This window comes from Dinoponera quadriceps, unplaced genomic scaffold (genome assembly GCF_001313825.1).
Source record: "Dinoponera quadriceps isolate SergipeBrazil2010 unplaced genomic scaffold, ASM131382v1 scaffold405, whole genome shotgun sequence".
Classification (NCBI taxonomy): Eukaryota; Metazoa; Arthropoda; class Insecta; order Hymenoptera; family Formicidae; genus Dinoponera; species Dinoponera quadriceps.
Window position 1 is genome coordinate 3,023,852 of NW_014554754.1, and position 21,739 is coordinate 3,045,590.

The 21,739-nt window shown below is 45.9% G+C and overlaps 1 protein-coding gene across 1 annotated transcript in view; it reads right to left on the minus strand.

Annotated features, from left to right (window-relative positions):
• The window catches only part of LOC106741514 (Down syndrome cell adhesion molecule-like protein Dscam2), a 177,459-nt gene that overhangs the window by 30,079 nt on the left and 125,641 nt on the right, over window positions 1-21,739 (minus strand). Inside the window, exons 7-9 of the mRNA XM_014613628.1 lie at window positions 13,683-13,932; window positions 4,625-4,769; window positions 3,180-3,442 (exon numbers count right to left, since the gene is read on the minus strand). Of these exons, the coding sequence (XP_014469114.1) occupies window positions 3,180-3,442; window positions 4,625-4,769; window positions 13,683-13,932 (658 nt within the window). The remainder of the gene's footprint in view (window positions 1-3,179; window positions 3,443-4,624; window positions 4,770-13,682; window positions 13,933-21,739) is intronic.

The following is a 21,739-nucleotide window of genomic DNA, read 5'->3' on the forward strand; positions in this document are numbered from 1 at the left end:
GGGGGGGGGGGGGGGGGGGGGCGGAAAGTTCGTGCAGAGATCGTTCGAAAGTTTCGCGAAGTCGAGTTCATCATTACGAGGAGGAACGCTGGAAGTTCGTCGCCTCGGGACGACCGCGACTTCGGTCGAAATAAAAGGGTTTGCCCGCCCTCCGCCGAGTCGAGGGACACGAGAGAGCCGGGAAAAGCACGGAAAAAGAAGCTTGCACCTCGCCGCCCGCTCGCCCACTCGCTCGCCCCGAGAGAGATTTCCGGGAGGACGAGGGAAATTCCACGACTTTCCGGCGGCCAAAGACGCGACGTAGCAAAGTTAACTTATTTACGCGTCCTTCATGACGTTCCGAGTTAAATCTTCACGATCGTTTAATTTCATCGCTCGGCCCCGCTTGACCGAAGAAACATAAGACGCGGCGTCAAAGATCGGAGGTGAGCTTCATCAACACGCTCGCTACTAGGATTTAGGAAGGACTCGAGATCCTTCCAAAATCACTTCGTACACTTCTTTTTTTTTATATAATTGTGATAAATCGAATTACGTTGGAATTCGAAGTATAAATTCAGAATTAATCGCAAAGTCGTAGCTTACGAAGCAGTTGTAAGAATCGGATTACAATTGTACGTGAATTGCAATTCTGAACTAGGCACCTGTACCGCCGTTACATGTTTATAGTCACGGAACGTGTTAGAAACTAAAATTTGGTGTTATTTTAACATATATTTTTATTTTTTACGTATCCCCCATGTTAAAGTAACACACAATTTCAGTGGGCTGTTTTAAAGCCAGGTTTCTTTTTCTTTTTTACCGTGGAATTGCAGCATTAATTTTTGACGATATTGGAATAGAAAAAGTTTTCTCGCTGCCATACATATGACTCTGGTTTCTCCGGTGAGAAACTGTCACACGTGTGTGACAAATATATTTTGTCGGCCGAAAAATTAGCGTAGCGAATGTGTTAAGCCGTCGGATGCCACCGACGTTCACAAACGTCCGGCGGAAATCATCAACGTGAATCGCAAACTCGTATTTGCGCTTAAGAAGACCGAGAAGTACTTTAAAAGTACTTCCCGCTCACGGTGATCGCGCTATCGTTTACAGAGAGCCTTCGGTTCCGAAGCACTCAGAAGGTCAAAGTTGGAACCGCGAGACCTCGTTTGCGATTCGCCCGATAAAACCGCGAAGTAATCGCGCGATGCAGCGTTGCACGATATTCATCGCAATTTCGCACTCCGGAAGTTCGCGTTCGATCAGATGGCGGGGGTCAGTGGTCCGGGGAAAAACGAAAAGGCGAAAGGCGTCGGCGATGCGAACGCAGCAGAAGTCGAAGCACTGACTTATCGACACGCTTTCGGAGCACATGCGTAAAACCAACAAAGCGAGTCTCTTCGACTTTGTCGTCGCGGCGTGACACTTCAATTCGACTTGGATTCGCGTATTCCGCTTATTTCGCAAATGAATCCGGCCGGAGCGTATTTATTTATTTATACAGAAAAACAAATCTTTCAGTGTGTACATGAATTACAAAAACGGAAAAAAATTCATGGACGACAAGCGTAAACTATAACATTCGATGTATGAGAATGTTGGAAAGACAGGGAAAGCACGTGACTGTTAATAATAAGAAACGACGGAAATATGGATGTAAATAAGTGAAATTGAGTGTCATCGTTTCGCATGTATACCATAGTGGTAGTCGATGTGTCGGGCGACTTATTCAGACCGTACTTTATCTCGGTGTAGCGGATAAGGGCCGGATATTCTATCGGCCAACCGGCGAAGAAGGAGGAGAGGAAGGAAGTCGGTAAGAACAAAACGGGCTTGAGATACGCGACTTTGGGCGACCGGAGTTCTCCACCAAGATGGAGATATCGGGGTATCGGGACGGGATAATATCGATCCGGCGTGAAATTGAGACGAATATAATGCAACAACGCGCATCGCGCGTATATCACCGGCGCGTACTCGAAACCCGGCGGTCTCGGTGATAGCGGTCTCGCGTTCCAGGCTTTAACGAAGTCCTTCGATTTCTGAGGATGGAAGGGTAGGGTAAGAAGAATCAATAACCGATATATCGCGAAGAGTGACTATGTATGTCTTGAAATGATGCCGGGTCTTCTTAATTACAGCACGGTACCTACGGTACGTGTCGACCTTACGAAAAAAGCGTCGTGACGAGACGCGCGTCATGAAAGTAACAAGGATAAAATACGAATATCAGATTCTATACGATTGTGCGGGAAAATCTTTCACCCGATTGATCTTACTTGATTGATCCGAGCGAAATTATTTTATAAAAAATATAACGTCGAGAAAATAAAGTAATATATTCAGTGACCCCGAAGCACGCGGATTCCGGCTAAATCGTATGCGGTGTCGGAGTCGATGTAACATAAAATGTAAAAGTACATAAATCGTACGAAATTACTATCAGACTATCGGAACATAATTTTCCACGTCGGGATGCGTTTTAATATTCAAAGAAGTAATTTATTCGATTTTGCAATCGAAGCCATAATTCGCAGGACTCGTCGGAAGCGTATCATAATTACGATAAATATATCGATAGAAACGAAATATCGCGACACGCCGTGTTCTTCGATCCGGTTTTCAATTTATGATACGCATTATCATTTAGTCAGGAATACGAATCGACGATAATTTAATCAGAAATACGAATCGACGATAATTTAATAACCATTGTGTTCTATATCCCTGCTGCAGCTCGGAAAGATTTAATTTTAGAGATTCGTCGGCGCGAAAATGTCGGCGGCGATTACGCGATATAAATTTATCAACAGGTGTATGAAGCGTACTGACGTTCGTTTACTCATTTATTAAATTCTTAATTAATTTAACTAACGAATTGGAAAAAAAAACATATACAAGTACACATATATGTATATATATATATATATGTATACACATATCGTACATCATAGCACAGATATAGTATATTATATAATACGTATGTATGTATATATGCTTCTTATCCATGGAAAAAAAGAAGAGACCGATCGAATTAGTCACGAGCGAGACATATTTTGCTGGCGTTCCACCAAGTCCGATCCCCCTCGCCGTGTAATACTAATTTTCGTTTTCCAATTCCTCAGGTAAACGTTTACAAATGAGTAGTTAGGTAGCCGCCGAGAACGGTGGAAGCGAAACCGTTGGTTGACACGAACCTTTTTCCCAAGTGATGCTGGCGATCGGGAAGCCCGCGACGGGACACTTGATGACGGTCGTCTCACCGGCCACCGCAGCGTAGTTGCCCATCGCGCGTACATGAGGCAGCCCGTAAATATTGAGCCGGGCTGCATGATGCGCTCTCGCGACGCGGTTCACCGCCGAACACCTGTACTCGCCGCCGTCCTCCACTCGCACGGCGCTTATGTTCACGTGGGAGATCACGTCGCCGTGCACCGTCACGTACTGGCCTATCATGAATCTGCAAGCAAATCGCCGCTGTTCCACTAGCCCGCTGCGATCGCCGGCCGCGATTTCTCTCCCGAGGAAACACGTTCGCCAAACTTTGTGCGCGCGCGAACGTACGCTGCGTGCGTTTCAATATCGCCGACGCACCGCCGATGTTCCTCTAAGGATGTGTCGCCCATAAGTCATAATAATGAAAGAATGATGAAAAAGCGTGGGTGAAAAATGATTAGCGTGCTTTTACTTTTTTAAATTCCATTTCTAATATTTTCTAAACAGAAAATAAGACTTTGGTGAAAACTACTGTGATATTAAAGAATGATGTGTAAACATTATGCACAAATTTCAGAATTATTGACTATTGTTTTGAAAATACAACGGTGTAAACTTCATAATTTATATTAATATTAGAAATATATATATATATATGTCTAGTTGAACTTCGTTTCAAATTAATATTTATTATTTAAGTAGTGAAATAAAAATACAAAAACTTAATTTTGCTCGATAAATATCAAACTTTTCTAGTAGCTTCTTTGATGCGCCATTGAAAGTACGACACTAATAGGCAGTACATTCTCAATCGTATAATTTATGTTCAAGGTTCATCTGAGAACCGCAGAAAAATTCATCACTCGCGTCGGACTTTCTTCGTAAAACAAATCCGGCCTCGTGAGAAGAGACGCTTCGTCCCCGACGGTTTCTTTCTCCGCGAGAAAATTATTCTTATCGTGACTCGCTTCCGGCGATAATCGCTCGGCAAATCGCGGAAACGCGGAATTATAAGCCCGTCATGGGTTACGCTCGACTTACGCGGCCGCCCGTTAAATCCATCGCTCGGAATCGGCCGGCTTTTAAAAACGTCCAGACTGAACATCGTGATTGGTAATTTTCCTCTCAATTGGTTCAGAGAATCGAAGCCCGCAGGGGCCTATCGGGCTCTCCCACGGGATCCGCCTCCGCCGGATGGAAACCCCCGAGTACACCGATTTCCCGACGATCTCGCGTAATACCCCGGGGTTAATAACCGCGAATAATCCGCGCGTACATCGTCTGTCCGATTTTGGTACTATAAACTTTTGCTCGAAGGGAAGAGGGCGAAACCGAGTTGGATCGAGTTTCGGGATCGTGTCGTTCGTTCGTTCGCTCGCTCGCGTTCCGCGCGGAGACACCGAGCGAGGAAAACTACTTGTCTTACCTGTCGTTCTGCGGGAGAGGAAACCCATCCAGGGTCCAGGAAAAATGCGGCGTAGGGTTGCCCATCGCGATGCACTTCAACGACACCGAGGGACCTGGCTGCATCGTCTGCTCGATGAACTTGTACAGCAGTTGAGGCGCTGCGTCTGTACAGCGACAACGGATTCGTGGTTATCGGAGAGAATTTCGCGCGTGGAAGATAAAAACCGTGAAATGGAGAAATTAGTCGGAGAAATATGGCAAGAAATTGAGGCGCTCCCTGGAATTTTTCCGGGCCATTTAACCGGTGAATTTCGACTGTGTTCTTTGTGCGGGCTGACAAAACTGACAAAACCGTTGAAAATGATTAGAAGCCGCGACGATTTGACGATAAGAGGAAAAGCATTTGCCTCCTTCTCGGCGAATTGCCCGACGATTTTACCACAAAGGCAGGCCGCATCAGTACGCAGCGGCCTGCATTTGGAATTTCGAAATTGCGGCGCGCTCCGCGTTGCCGTTGTGTCTAAATCCACCTCTGTATATACGCGCATAACTCGCGCAACCGGCGCGGGAATATTCGCGGAAAATCTCCGTGCGATAGTCGGGATTTTCTTCAAATTTACCTCCGTCGGAAAGAGAGGGAGAATTTCTCAGACTGTTCTCCGCGCTCCACGCAAACACTATCTCTAAACAAGCGCAATACTTGGCCAAGCTAGACAAAGATCTACGAGTACCAATAAACTGTGGCAGCCGGGACGGTAACTTCAAAAACGATCGCGGCGATATCCTCTGCTAACCATCGATTGAATCTCAAAATCTCAATCTTTTCAAATCACCGAAACTTCCGCGATATCCAACGACCGGGATTCGGGAGGAAGAGGCTGCTATCCCGTTTGTTAAGTTTTGCGGAATGATACCTCACTCTAAACGGCTGAGAATTCATTCGATAGCGAAAACACCGCCGCTCGGAATTGTAAGAGCGAATGTTTCATTCGAATAGGAAAATGAATTCTTAACACGTCGAGCGCCGTGATGGTTACCTGTGATCGATATTAACGAGTCTCACTGACAAGGTACAAGGTGTAATTGAGCATACGTATAAGGAATAATTAATTGTACCTGAGAATCTTCTGTCTACGGTTGATAGAGGGCTAACGAAACGAGATTAAGACGTATAAATTGCAAATTTCATTTCTTTATCGTATCTTTTTAGCGACTCGATGATCAATTCAAGCTTTCATGGAACCGATTGAATCGATGGAGCTCCGTACATCAATCAACGCATTAATCCAAGTACAAGTGAGTGTCTCGAATTCAAGTAAATCTCGTCCCGGTGACGATGGGGCGCGCTAGACTCACCTCTCGGTCGCGAAAATATTCACTCGGCGATTCGTAGAGCGGAATTCAAGCCCGCGTGAGTGAAAAGTTACTCGACCTCGAGTGACCCCGTTGTCGCAGCATTTTTCCCGCGAGATTTCGCTCGAAGAAATTTACAGAGGGCGAAGACACCCCCCTCCTCACGCTCCGAGACTCGACGGGCTTTTTCATCGGCGGATCGTAGGCTCACGTTATCATGGAGAATGCGAGAGCGGTGATGGAATGTCGGTTTCCCGCTCGTGCGCACCTGAATCAGGGCGCACGCAGCGCTGCGCGCACGGTGCGCACGCACGCACGCACACTACGGCGAGCTGCGGCCAGCATCGCCGTGGAAATGGCCCTGGGTGGCCGCAAGGCGGGGGTATTATGCACGCAACATTTACATGACAAGCCCGGTGCGCGCGGGCGGAACTATCGATCTGCGGTTTGACGCCTGAACTCGAGTGCCGCCCGGTGAATTAACCCCAAATTATAGAGCCGACAATAACCCGGACGGGCGCAGGTTGAGGGCGAGAGCGGTTCGGCAGGGTAGGTAGGTTGGTAGGTAGGTAGGTAGGTAGATGGGTAGGTAGGTAGGGTTGGCTGGTTCGAGGCGGCTGTTTGCTCACGGCGTAAATCAGAATGCACTATTGCACGCGAGTTGTGCCACGCCCCGGTTTTGCGGGCCCCGCGTGCATTATCGTGCGGGCACCGCGTCATTGTTGCCGCCGTCAGCTCGACGACGAGTCGAGTCAACTGTATTTTCGTGCGGGCGGGGGCGAGGAGGAGGGAGAGAGAGAGATGGTCTCTCTCTCTCTCTCTCTCTGCCGTAGCAGACCGGTAGGTAGCAGTGGAAATTCACGGATTGAATTTCCGAGATGTACGCGAACAAGATCTCCGAAATGCGTAGAGTGGATTTACGAAGTGTGTGATCGAGTTTCTAAACGGCGGCGGGAAACGGGGGGGTGAGTTAACGGCGGCGGGAACTTACCGGCTTTTCCAGGGGGATACCTGGACGCGACAATGTGCTAAAATTTCCGCCAATTAATATCGTCGTTATTCGTGACGTTTGTTCGGCGGCACCGGCGGGGATACAAAGCGCACATTTGGTGGAGTTTCGGAATCGAGTAAAAATAGGAGCTAAACTTGAGGTTTTCAGGACAACGAGAGAGTTAACTAAGGTCGATGTGAAAATGTTATTATCGCCACGTGCGCCCCGTTGTTACAATTTACTCGTTCATTAATATCATTTCCCTTGGTGGACGTTTTCTCTCAAGTTAAACGCCGCTTTACGCAATTGCGCGAGGAAAGAAAATACGATAGGCGGTCTGCGGGAAGAGTCGTCGGGATAAATCCTATTAGCAAGGGTGTCAAGAAGAGTTCTCGATCTTTGCTCATTCGTCATTCCGAAACTATTATCGCCGTACCGACTATTCTCGGCTGAGACCAGTCTACTCGAAATCGATCAAGGAACCCGTCGTAACGCCGAGATCGTCCCGGGACAGCCCGTGTACGTGTGTGTGTGTGTGTGTCCGCAGTCTCCATTTTTCTCCGTGCAACTGCCACGCGCCCCTCGTATCTCAACGTTGTCGATACGTGATACGTATCCATTAGTTTTAGCGGACTACACGTCGGTCGCTTGTGTATCGCTTTCACGCGCGGCGAATCGGCATAATCCTTGACAGATTTGCAGCGGGCCGGGCGCGACACACAATTCACTCCGACGCGCCGCGATTGCGCGCGCGGGCGCGCGTGAGTGCATCCGCGCGACTTCGCCGGGAACGATTATTCGCGAGCGTGCGCCGCACTATTACACGGCCGGGCTTTGTGTCATTAATGCATGCGGACAACGCACACCGGCCGCGATGAATCGCCGCCTGCGGACGCCGGTTTGCGCGATGATTCCGCAGCGCCTCGTTATTTACCCCCGGCCGGCCGAACGCGATCCGACGAGCGCGCGTCGGCGCGTCGTAAACAAAGTGGAAGTTTGCCAGGATCAAGGCCGGGAAATTTATTTAACAGTCCGCGCGGCCGGCCGTGTTTAATATCGCGTTATCGTGAAATTCGCGTGAAAGCGCGCAGAGAGCAACCGCGCGCCGATATTGTCCGCGTCGTGCGAATTATGCCGGCGTAATCGGCAAGGAAGAGTACATCTCGCTGCGTTTGCATCAGGGAGTCATTTTGAAGAATCGATATTGATGATATTACACGCCGAAGTCGAGCTATCGAAGCTACAGCTGGTAACAAGTATCGACGTAAATACTATTATATTATCGACAAAATGAGAACAAAGAAATATCAAGCGATTTTTTTACAAAGAAATATGAGCTATTCTCTCTTATAATCTTGTTAACCTAGAAATCTTACTATTTCGAGTCGGTAACGAAGAAAAAATAGAGTGATAACATTGACAGTCTAGACGACCAGATTGTATAAATAATTCTTTCAATTTGCATCTACACGTCGAACAAGAGAAGACAAAACGAAGACACACTGGTCTATGTTCTCAATTTATCTTTATCGATAAAGTGTCTCTAAAAATGGTTTAGAAAGTCGATTGATTGAGAAGTCACATTTAAGGTACTTTTATCGATAAAAGTGAGCTGAAAACATGGATCGCTGTCATGAATGAATACAAAGACAAGCGTGTGTCGGGTATTATTCGCTGATGCCGTTTTATATATATATATATATATATAATGTTCTCTTGCTCTAATCTAGTAAGACATAGCGAATCACTAAGCCGGGATTAGTTAACCCCGACTATCGGTGTGCCCGAGACCCTATTACATCAACGTCGGTTAACACTAACCGCGGTTTAAAGCTGCCCTCTCTCTATCAGCATTATGCCTGGATTCGCGTTCCAGAATGAGAGAGGAAATCATTAGGTGGAATCAGCTACTCCAGACTCGTGGACGCGACACGTCAAGACGCGAGTACGACAATGGGAGGAAAGACAATTTTTCATTATTATTATTACCTCGCTTTATTCAGGTCTCTTTTTTTTTAAGAGATACTAAAAGCGTCTCACGAAGCTGCCGGTGTTTTATGCCCCGCTTTTCGCGCGGTTTTAGCCTTAATCGAATGGTACGGCGACGGGTTCCGATTAGGGCGCATGAAACGGGTGCGAAGGACGATCGAGCACCGAAGAGAGGATTTGATTCGATATAACAGTCGATGTAAAGTTCCAATAAAACTCCACTTCGGTGGAAGCTGGAAAAATGCCAGCGAACAGTCTTTAGTTCTTACCTCTCTCTCTCTCTTTCTCTCTCTCTCTCTCTCTCTCTCTCTCTCTCTCTCTTTTGAAAAGTGTACCGTTACGATTTACGAAAATCACTTCTTTCGTTCGCGTGACACTACTTGCGACGATCCTGAAGATGTTAGAAGACATCTTACTCGTTCTGCAATATAAATCTCCTAACCTCGATAAATGTCATGTTATACGTTTCAGTAAGTTCAACGAAAAGAAGAGAATTTTTCATCACACACGCATAATATTATATCCTTGTGGAATGTCTTCTTTTAGCATAGGACTCTTTTAGCACTCTACTACGCGACTTTGGAGTGTTTTGCTGTGACTAATCATTCGACAAACATGTACACACGATATCTGATAGAAAGATTCTTATCGACTTCTTGTTCTTATTTAAAATTGTGAAAGATACTTTGCTTACACCAAAGGGATGAGATTCCCTTCGTATAAATAAACAGATAAATATAATTTTACGATATTCGGTAAGATAAAAGAATCTACATCCCTTCGAATCTTTTGATTTCCACGGCGCGACATGCAAACATTGCGCGACTCTCTTATGATCAATCGTATTTTGAACGTACATTCATATACCGATTCGATCGTGGATCTTTCAAGTCACTTCGTTCGTACGCGGACAAACATCAGCTACCATCCATAATGCACGAAGCATAATAATGCATGCGCAATAAAGTCACGCAATTTCGAATTCGCGTGATCGCCCGCGCGTTTCTCGCGTCCGGTGCATAAAAATCGGCCGTTAAAAATTACAATCGCGGCGGTGAAGAAGTCCGCTTTTAGCGGGCGACGCTGATTCCGTTACGTTTTCATTTGGCTCGCGCTCAAAAGTGCCTATTTCGTCGTGAATCAGCAGTTTCCCGCCTAGTTTCGCCGTTGCGTCCCATCGCGCGCGCGTTCCTTTGTTCCATCGAACGGGGATCGTGAAAATACCAGCGGCAACAATTCTCTCTCCACGCGCGTAACGTATATATATTTTTCCTAACCCCTCCCCTCCACCCTCGGTCCCCGCCGTCCCGGCTTCAGCGCGGTTTACGATCGTTATGGAACTTCGCCTCTTTGATTCTTTCCTTTTGTTAACGTAAGAGGATTACCGCGCCGTCCAATTATTTCGCGTTTCGCGTTGCGACGACGACGACGACGACGATCACAAGGACGACGATGACGACACACGCGGCACTGGAAATCGCATTAAAACGAACTCGCAAATTGCTCGAGAGGGCATCCAACTCTCGCGACGAATGAGGCAACGGTTTTCGCGGATGAATAAATCGCGCGCGCGGGAGTCGCGACTTGTATCTCGACTAAATATGTATCGCTACGAGTACACGTGTATACGTTATATTCTCGAACAAATGTATGGCGCGGGAATCGCGGCTTACTGAACTCATATTGCGAGCTCATATCGCACTTGAAATAATTTATTTTTATTCTCTCTCTCTCTCTCTCTCTCTTACACACATACACACGCACACACATGTACACACACATACACACACACGCTCTCGCCCGTGTGGGCGTGGAAAAAGAAAAAGTTGGAAAATGCCAGTCGGTTGCGCCAGTGCGCGTTGCTGGCGATTTAAAGCGCGATCTCGCCGTTCCATCGCGTGTGCGCCCGCGGCGTGTTCCACTTTTCGATGCTGCCGGTAGCTTTTTCACTGGAATATCGTTTAATTGCGATAAAAACGATCCGTGGAATTTTCATATATTCCATTTGCAAAAAGGCGAAATATTTCGGGAATCTCGTTTGCGAGTTTGATGAGCGATGCTCCGATTTATCAAACGCACGTGTGAAAAAGGAATTTGATTTCGAGAGGCTGCCGAGTAACGAATAACCTACTTATTGTGCATTACAGCGAGCGTCAAGTTGGAATTAGAGGAATAACAATTATTGCGTAACACCACCTTACAAAAGTCTCTTTAGACGATTATTTGGATGTAGAATAGATTTAAAATAGAAATAATGATAACGACCTATTAAAAAGGACGATGTTTTTAACGTCTATTTTCATTTGGAGATCGATAAAAACGGTAAAACATAATTGTCCTCGTTTATAAAGAAGAAGGATCGAAAAGAAGAGTTCGAAAAAAATATCGTTAAGTCCTAATAATTTAGAAAGCCTATTTGGTTAAGAGTGGGCGGTTTCGCTTAGCGACTCAGAAATTACTGACTTGTACTACTTTTAAAGGGCAGACTAAGTAATCTGTTAAATTCGCTTTAAATATCTGCCCAGGTTTTTTTTCAAAAACATCTTTATCTTTCATCAAATTATTGATATTTTGCTTGGATCCGCCGTGAACCTTTAAAATATTTGTACTAAGCGACGTATATTTTATCTTACAGTTGGATGTCTTCATTTATAATTCGTTTAATCGAAACGAGGAAAATGGCGAGAACGAATGCGAAGGTCCGACGGTTCGTTCTCGCTCGTTTCGTGTGCTCGCAGTTACCTTAAGACGGCCGAGAAAGCGACAGCGGTCGTTTAAGGTAATGGATTATGTCGCGCGAAAACACCGTCCTCGTTTCAACCGGTTTAAAGACGAGGACGACGACGATGACTACGAGGATGAGAACGACGAGGACGGAATATTCCGTCCAGTCGTTCGCCATTCGTTTCGACCCGCGTCTTCGTACGCAACGCGAAACTCATCGTGCCCGTTTTCACCGTCCACCCTCTTCCTACTCTCGCCGACCGACCGACGACCACCCTCGTCCATCCCTTCCTCCCCCACCGACTAAGACAAATGGCGCGTATTTATTTCGTGGCACACCGGCTAGTGGATTTCTCCTTTCTCCATTATGCATCGCCCTCGTTAAGCATTTCTCCACTTTTTCTTCCCCTTTCATTCCCCCTTTTTGTCTTGGAACTCGCGCAAGCAACGTTTTTCCTTCTCCCTGTCGAGCCCTCTACCGGTTTCCCCCCGCTCCGGGGCACCACGCTCCCCGCTGTTGATCTGTATGCGAATGCACAGACACGAGAACGCCTAAGTTCGGAACAATCGACTCGCGGCGATGAAGGAATTCGATTGCACCTATTGAACGTGGGTTCGGTCAGATACGAAGCGGAGAAAGGGGTGATATACGTCGCCGAGAACGCCCCCGGACATTTCTCTCACGCGTACGGGGCAACCTTGGACGATAATTTCCGGGCTTAATTCTTAAATGCACGATTTCGTGCGTGTACGGTGTGTGCGTGTGTGTGAAAATGCCACCTTTTTGATGGGAATGAACGTTCGGTTGGCGCGAGAAATAGGAGAAACATTTAACATCGTTTTCTCGCCTGTTGGAGTATATACGAATTCATTGCCGGAATTTTGCAATATTAAACATGTAAAATTTGAGAAAAAAATACAGACGATATTATGGCCTGCTGAAAAATCGTGTTGCGATGTGATTTAAAGATTAATTAGTGCCGGCGAAATTTATCAATATATTATATTTCATTATCGGCGTTACAGTTCACGAGTGTTTCTCGTTTGAAAAGAAAATTCACTGTGTGAAAATTATTTACATGTTCTCCCGCTATCAAAACTTACTTACTCTCGTAATTACATCTGCGTAAATAATGAATTACCGGTAGATATCAATTAGTATTGCTGCTTTGTTAAAAATTGTCTAGCTTTTTTACGCTTCTCACGGTGTTCTTCTCTCCTTGTACTGAATAATAAATCTACTATGCGTTGCAAATAAACGTCATTCTTAATTAAAAAATATATCGCCATTTAGTAGCGTAATAAGGCAGCTTCCGGAAAATGCTTCTACGTATTTAAGGAGACTTACTTTAGAACAGCCGGTAAAAACTAAGTAAGGTTGCAAAAAAGCGAGAGAGGGAGAGAGAGAGAGAGAGAGAGAGACAAAACTTCGGCAATAGAGTCTCTCGCCTCCGGTTAATGGTGTACCGTTAATAGCCTTAATTTAGCCTTATTATTTCCTGGAGGAAACTTTCATAAAACTTTCGCCGAAGTTACGCGGCAGATCGCGCGCGCGCGCGCACGTCCTTACGCTAATCCATCCCCGACTCGTGTGTGTTCCCTTTTAAACACACTATCCTTCTCAGAATATCTCAAACATTTTCGGGTTTACGTGCCTCAGCCGAAAGCAAGAATTAGAAGAAAAATTAAAAGGAAGAAGCGGCTGACGCAAATTGCGTCTGCGTGCCGCAAAGCATGGTATTTAATTACACATTCGGCATAAATCGCTGTGTACGCGTAAATATTCTAAAAAGTCAGCGAACTTCGTTTTTCGAATTCCCTGGAGGGTTAATTAATCGAATTTATCACAGCTTATCGTGCATGGTTCGTGTTTCCGGCAAAACCGTATATTCAATAAATAATGTAAACTGCTCGAACGGGAAAGGATGGCTTTTGGTTCTCCGGGACAATGGGGCGAGTGCGATTATATTCGCAGGGGGGAGGCGACGCGCGCAGGAAGGAAACGTGAGGGCGAATTTACCTCCCAAGCGTAATTCGGCCGTGGCTTGCACCATCTCGTAGTCGTTTTTGGCGAAGCACTGGTACATCCCTTTGTCGTCCCTCACGATGGAAGATATGCGCAACGTCGAGCCGTCGTTACCCGTAATTTTGCTTCTACCCGAAGATCCTTCTCTCACAGGAAGACCGTCCTTCGCCCATGAGATCACCGGATGTGGCTGACCGGTGACGGAGCATTGAAACTCCGCATCCTTCCCCAGATCCACAGTCACCTAGAGTCCGCAGGAAATACGCTATATGTTAATACAGCGATATCGTATAACGTGTATACGAATAATGGCGAAATGTGATACGGTATTTATTAGTAATTCGGTGATATTGCGAAAGTACACGCGAGATATCATATAATATTTACAACATAGTGTTCGTCGCAGGTGTGGCTGTACAGTCTAATGTAAATCATAGAACATAAACACATGTGTGCACATATGATACGACGTATCTTAAACTTTTTTATTATTGTGTGTATATTATATATTACTATATCATGCATCGATTATACGTGAGATTTTTCATAAAATCGCGACTCGTAAATTTTAGCTTTCAAAAGTAAAGTCGCGAGGTGTACAACGAAAAAAGAGAAAGAGAAAAAACGTGTAGCTTTTAGTTCGCCGGAAGTCCGCGCAACAGGCGTATCCTGAGAGCAGCAGGATGAAAGAAGTTTTAATCGTCAATTATTCAGTTGGTACAATTAGAAAGTCGACGAGAATATGATCTCCGTGCGGACTCGCGAGCCTCCGGTCACACCGAGTCGTAACGCGCGCGCCGACGAGAAGAGTGCAACTGCACACAGTAGCCGTGTATTGAATTAGGAATTGGACGAACGCGCCCCTACAATTAATTCGAGTGGCCCGCTGGAATTTCCAATTCCGTATTCGGCGGGTTAATTTAATCATCTGCCCTTTGAACGCCGTACCCGTCGCTTCGAAAGTATATCGACGTAACTGAGATGCAGATTAACAATAAAACCGGTTAAAGAATCAGTTAACTCGCTGCCGGTTCGAGAAAAGCGCGGCAGCGCGGAACAATTGCATATTCCTTCCACGGAGAAACCTCTCATTAAACTCCGTTAGATTTTCAAAATGAAATCTGTGCAACTCCGCGAGTCGAATTACCGTCACATACCTGACGAGCACGCCGTTGTTTCCAAGAATATTCCCACTAATACTTAATATCACGTCAAAATGCCGTAATCTGGTCGGCAACTAACAGCCGCAATAACGATCACGCGAGATCGATTTTAACTCCGCGATTTAATTGAAAGCTGAGCCGGAAGTGAGTAGGTAAGACCATGTGCATTCAGACAAGGGGTGAGTATTAGAGATTCGCGGAATAATATGAGGTGATCCATTAAATCGGCCTCCCGCGGTATTTCCATATCCATCTTGAGCCGCTTAACTTAACGGCGATCGAACGCACGGGATCCTTTGATCCGGAGTGGAATCGGTCTTGCGCATTATTAAGGATGCTCGTTTACTTCAAGGGAGAGAGAGAGAGAAGGAGGGGAAGGGGAAGAGAGACAGATAAGCCGTGGAGGAGGAGGAAGCGGATAGTGCATTTCGATTATGCAGCGTGCACGCTTGAGCGCGCGCATACGTGTGCACGGTAGGATGCAGCTGCATCGCACTGGCTGCATCGCCGTTGCGAATTCCGCAGCCACTTCGGCCAAGAATTCGCGAACGAAGAGCACTTCCAGCCGTTCGACGCGCCCTCGATCTTGATAAGCAAAAAGCATCTTCGTGCCGCGATAAACGGACCGAGTGTCCGGAAGAATCAGCTGCTCGACTCTTTCATTTGCAGCGTGTCCGAGAAAGCTCGGATTACAGCGATGCGCGTTGATCCTCGCGAAATTGAATCCCGATTAAATTAGCTCCTTTTAATACAATCGAAGCTGCGTGTAAAATAACAAATCGAAGTCGAGTTATGGAGTTTGAAAAATATATTTTTCTTTCTAGTTCCGCACGATTTTTTTCCGCCCTTTCCTTATTTTAATCAAGCAGAATATGTATTCATATATTCGGGTCAATCATGACAGCTTTCTGTTCACGTTTTGTTGCTCCACCTTTCCTTGCGAAGATTGAAAGTTCCACCCGGAGAGATTATAATTTCACAAAGCGATAAGAACAAATTATTAACACATGTTCTTTTGTTTGTTTCGGAAATAATACCCTTCTGTTGGCTATCGGGATTTACGTTAGGTCATTAATATTACATGAATTTCCTCGGAACGCGCCACGGATATTTTCACGGTTTAGAGGAAATTCCGTAATAAGAGAATTAAATAGAAATGCGCGCGTTCGCATCGATTCGATGGGTGATTTTTGCCGGCCAGGAGCGCAGCAATCAGAGGCGATGGAGAATTATCCATCCGTACATCGAATTTACCGCAGTCGTTAAATATCGTTAAGAGGATCCGCGGCTCGCTGATCGTTTTGTCCCACGACTCCACGGAAAAAACTTCCTTTCGAAACCGTCGGCGACTTTTAAATGTCCTTTGATACTGGGCTTCTCCCGTGATGACGGAGAGCGTGCGAAGGGCTGCAACGAGAGAAAGAAAGGAATGTGGCGAGCGAGGAGTGAAGGAAAGAGAGGAAAAATAAAATAAAGCAGCCTCGCGATAGTTCCTCCGACGGTCCTCGAAGGGAGACTCATAAAACGCGAGCTAAGACATCGGCTTCCGTCTCTCCCTCTTTCGACGAGTTCCTTTGTGGCCGTCCGTCTGCATCCGTCCGCGTGTATTTACGGCACGCGTAAGGGACGCGTTGTTTCAGTATAACAATAATGCGCATACACACACACACACACGCGCGCCCATATACACGCATCCATGTACACAAGGCGCAATGCACATGCAATTTTCTTTGAGGCGGGCGCGTCGCGCGGTTGTTGCACGGATTTTTTTTTCGGTTGGACACATGGAACGAATAAGGGGATGCTGTTAAACGAGGGCGAGGGGACGTTCAATTCGCCTCCCGTTCCCGACGGGTTTCTTGTGCGTCGCGAAGAAAGATGCGGCGTTGCATTAAATTGTAGGGTGAAATTAGAATTCGGCGGGCATAATGACCATTTCATGAGATATCGTCAAAGGAATGCTTTTATTAATTCTCACAAAGAGGAAAGAAAATGCGTCCGTCCGCACGAGATATGTGCTCTCTCTTTCTATCCTCCCCCCCCCCCGCCNGTGTTTTTATATTTTACATTTGATATTTTTCATATAACGCCGCTGTGAAGTTCTTTGACGGTCCTTCCGTTTAATATGCCTCGGTGAGTTAAACGTTCACGGACATTACATCAGTATTTGTTCGATCAAACAAACGCCAGTTTCAGCATCGTCCGTACTGTTCGGCTAATCGGCGTGCGGGCGAAATGTCAAACGGCAGAACTAACTTGACAACCTCCTGGGATTTGTTGAAAAGCCTACGATTATTAATTCCGCCGAAGCGCCGGCAAAACGCGCCGTCGGAAGCCGCGTTGCGCGTGACAAAAAGCCGCGGTTTCCGCCAATAAAGCACGAAGCGGGTTTGACGCGCTAATGGAACAAAATTGCGGAGACGAAAGGCAGCCGATATATACGGAGTGTCCCGGATTCGCCGTGCCACCATTCATTCACGGGTATACCCGCGACCAAACCGGAGAGTCGATTTTTCCTGAACGAAATCACGGCCCACGTTAGCCAGCTCTCAGGTTGCGAGTGACTAAAAATCGCACTCCCGCAAATTAAATTCCGGAAGCACAAGCGGAAACAGAATCCCACTTTTCATCTCGTACGATTTTAAGTGAATTTTTATCGGACGTTTAGATAAAAAAAGGTGTTCCCATGCAAGATGATGAACGATCGAATTTTCACACGGCATAGATCTCGTTTGAAAATCGATCCGGCGAAATCCGCGAGCAGTGCCATGATGTAAAAAGGTAGAGTGAACCATTGCGCATAACGGTGGCATAATAGTCGAAAAATCGATAAAACTCTATCTCCAAATTAGCGCGAAAGTCAAACACGATGTTGGTGAAAATGTATGACAGAAATACGAACGAAATTAAAATTTGTAAAAGCAATACGAGAGTTCGGATTAATAAGAATGTGTAATATGAAATAAAATGATAATAAATAATTATTCATACGTTGATTGGTAAAGTGTGAAAAATAACCAAGTGCACGTTATTACTAACAGCGCCAAGTTTGTGTCTTTCATAATTTCGGGCAAAATTTTGAACAGGTCAAAGTGCAGCCATGATATAGGACGGCTGTGGAACGGTATCCTCTGGAACGGTACATCTTATTTTCTTACATCATGAGTGATACCAACGCGAGACACCCAGTATATGCGAGGGAATCCGTCAGGTATAGGCGTTCTTTCACTGATCATCGCGAAAGTTATACGGAAGGCTTCCGGCGAATGAATGGTATTTCACCGTTTCCACTTCCCTCCGATCTCCCTCAATCCTACCCTACTCCGCACTCCTGCGATGGTACCCAGGTAGCCTTCGTCACCACGGACCATTTACCAATACCCATTCGCTCTTCTTTTATATATATATGCTCGAGCTGTCCGCTCCAGATGGAAGAATACCGACCACTTTCTCGCGTTTTCTGTCGGACAGCGACACTTTACTGACATTTTCCACTCTCTGTTCGTGTTCACCCCTTCCCCCACCTCGACGCGTTCCACGACGGGGCAATGATCGAACCAGCATGCAGTCGACTTTTCAAGGCATGTAATGCCGCTGAAACGCCAGCACGGACGATTCGTCTCGGCGAATTGTGCTACAGTTTGCGCGATCCATCAGCTGGTAATTGACAGTGAAATAGTTTACGCGCGCGTGGCGCATTTATTACACCGCTGGTTCCCAAGCGCTGGCGTATCGATATCTCGGTCTGTGTGTTATCGGTCGCAACCACAACTTGGCCGTTGATAATCCAGCCGTGATACCGAAGAGAGCGAAACTTCGAAGCGCATTATTTCATCGGGGTGGCTGTAATTTTTGGGGGATGTAACGCACGTCATGCGTCGAGATAAGATGATGATGCATGAAGCTATCGGTTTTAATCAGAATTGCGTGCATTCGAAGTAAAGAAATACGGCGGCGGATGTAGCATGAGATCTACTTCGTAAAAAGGACACGAACGAAGATACAATGAATGATGAAATATATAAAACTAAGAAATATAAGATTTGGAGGTGTAATCGAGATACAAAATGAATAATAAAACGTTAATAAAAGGTAACGATAAAAATTAGTGGAATACACTGAAAAAAAGTGTGCACCGTTCAAGTAATATTTACTTGACCCAAGTAAAATGATTACTCCAATACTTCTTAGCAAATATTTCCTACAGGCGGAAGTATAATTGACTATGTATAAACACAAAATTTCCTTCGTGTAACTAGAGACTTACTTGTACGTGTTAAAACAATTGCGACGAGTATTAAGCCCATAATATTATAAATATCAAAATTAATTTTAAGAAAATATTTACTGGACAGAAAAATCTAAATTTGAGACCTAAGTTTTCCTTCAATGGGAGAGAAGCATTACGTCATTCTAGTGTTGAAGTATTTACTGCAAGCTATTAAGACGTAATTAAATATACACAAATATTGCTTGATTTACGAGACCGAGAAACAGCTGATCACATTAATTTGATTTTAACATTTTATTCTCCGCATGACACAATAAAAATACACTAATTCTGTTTACACCGCGAGTGCGGAGACCACTGCGGGAGAATTTTTGCGAATCACGTCTGGGATCTCCCCCGAGCAGCGGCTGCCGTTTCCGGAAGTTAGCGACAGTTATAAGGAATTCTCAGGCCGAAGCCGACGATTGCAGCGGGATAATAACGGAGTTAGACAATCTCGGGGCGAACGATAATTTGGCCCGACAGAATAAGTGTCCGGGACAACATCGGGATTCATCGAGCTCACGGGCAACCCTCGTGCCCCGTTTTGCACGGCGTCACGGTCGAGCAACCGTTTCCGAGTTTCCTTCAGCGCCGTGTTTACGGTACTCACGCGATCCTCGATTATCTACGTCGCTGAGAATTAGTCGCTCGCCGTTCGAGTCGGCTCGAATTTATTCAGAGGCACTGCCGAGGCAGCTCGCACGTCCCGGCTCGTGCTCATCGAGCTAAGATAAGGAAGAGAGAGAGAGTAAGAGAGAAAGAGGAAGCGAGAGAGAGAAGGCGGACGGAAGGACGTGAGGGTGAGAAGGTTATAGAAGCTCTCGACAGTTTAACAAAGTCACGAGGCAACGAACCGTCATCCCGCGTCGCGGAATACAATGACGAAGATGGGCTTACAGATCTGCAAGTAGCAGAATCGAGTGCTCTCTGCAGCAAGGATGTGAGCGAAGAAATCGCGAGTGAACACCTGGGAATCCACGGCAGCCGAGCATACACAGACCGCCCCGGGATCCTCCCCCCCCCTCTCCCGGTCTTAATTTCGCCGACGGATTCTGTAATCGATTTAAGGCTAATTTTACCTTAACTAAAACGCCGAAGGATTAATAATTGCGACGAACTGCGAATCTGTAACGAGATCCAGTTATCCACTTTATTGCAAGCGGATTACTTCCTCGAAACTTTCCCGCGCGATTTTATCAGCGAGATATTTGATATCGGACATGAAGAAGTCGCGAGAGAGACGCGTTATTGCCAACAAACGTTGTATTAACGGAAACAAGCGCTTCTTCAGATCCTAATTCGTTCAAATAAATCTCAAGCCGAGGAGGGCTTAACACGTTTATTGCCAATCACGCGATATCGCGTGATGCGAGTTCTCACCAAACGGCCGATCACGCGTTATCGCGTAATAGATATTTAGAGTACATAAATCCTATGTACATAATAATAAAAGCATATAAATAATATATTAACTTATTTCGAGCACAATAAAAATTAAATAAAAAATTTGGCCACCACACGAAATTCCAATTTTCAGCTTGGCAATGAACGTGTTAAGATACACGTGCGCTCGTATTACTTAAATACCTGGACTTTAAAGCGTCGTAAAAAAAAGAGAGAGAGAGAAGAAAGGAAGAAGACTTCGTCGTAACTGGCAGGACGAGTGGCTTGTAGCGCGATTCGGCTTGTTACCTTTCCCAGATAAATGCCGATTTACTCCGTAAATGCCGCCGCCAATGTCGCGGAAAAGCGTGGAAATTCCCGAGGTAAAGGTAAATTTCGCGAAATCGCGCAGAATGGCGATAAGTAGGATGCAGATCCTGACCGTGCTCCCCCTCCCCCGGCCGAGGGAAACTGGCGTCGATTGTCGGCAGGATCGAAGAACGGGGAGGAAAGCGGACAATAGAGACGCCCGACTCATTTGCGAGGACGCATTGAAGAGGAGCTGCTACTTGGGGGCGAAGGCGGGGAGGGAACGGGTCGCGAGTCGCGTTGAACGCGAAAGGATTATCGAATATCGGCGAGAAATCTCGTCCGGAGATTCTTACAGTTTAATTCGTTCAAAGGGAAGTCAGCTGTAGTCCGTTACGCGATGACGTCCAAGTAAGAATTGCCGGTTTATTTACTTCTCGATGAAGATCTCAAACAGAAGAGAAAGAAAGAGAGAGAGAGAGAAAGAGAGAGAGAGAGAGAGAGAAAAGTAGCAGAGTTGCTGAAGAAATCGATGAGATTACTTCGCCGAGTTTAAGACTCCAACGAGATAAAATGGATTTTATTCATGAGCCTCGAAAGTGTATGACGATATAATTCTCTTTCCGTTCTTATTCGCTTCACGATTCACCACCGTTCGTTTCGCGAAACCGGCGGTAAAAGCTTATTGCGAATTGGTTAAACGATTGAGATAATAAGTAGCGGCCGTGAGAACAGATTACATAATAGGAATGTTTGCGGTAAGCGCGTAAAACGATTTGAAGTTATTTCTATTCCGGACACGTTGCATTGCACGAGAAAGAGTGGGAATATCTCTTGGTGAGAGCGATGAAAGAGTGGGCGCGCGACAGTCTGAAGTCGGATTTCCAACGGTAAAACTAAAAAGAGGTCGTCTTCGATGTAAG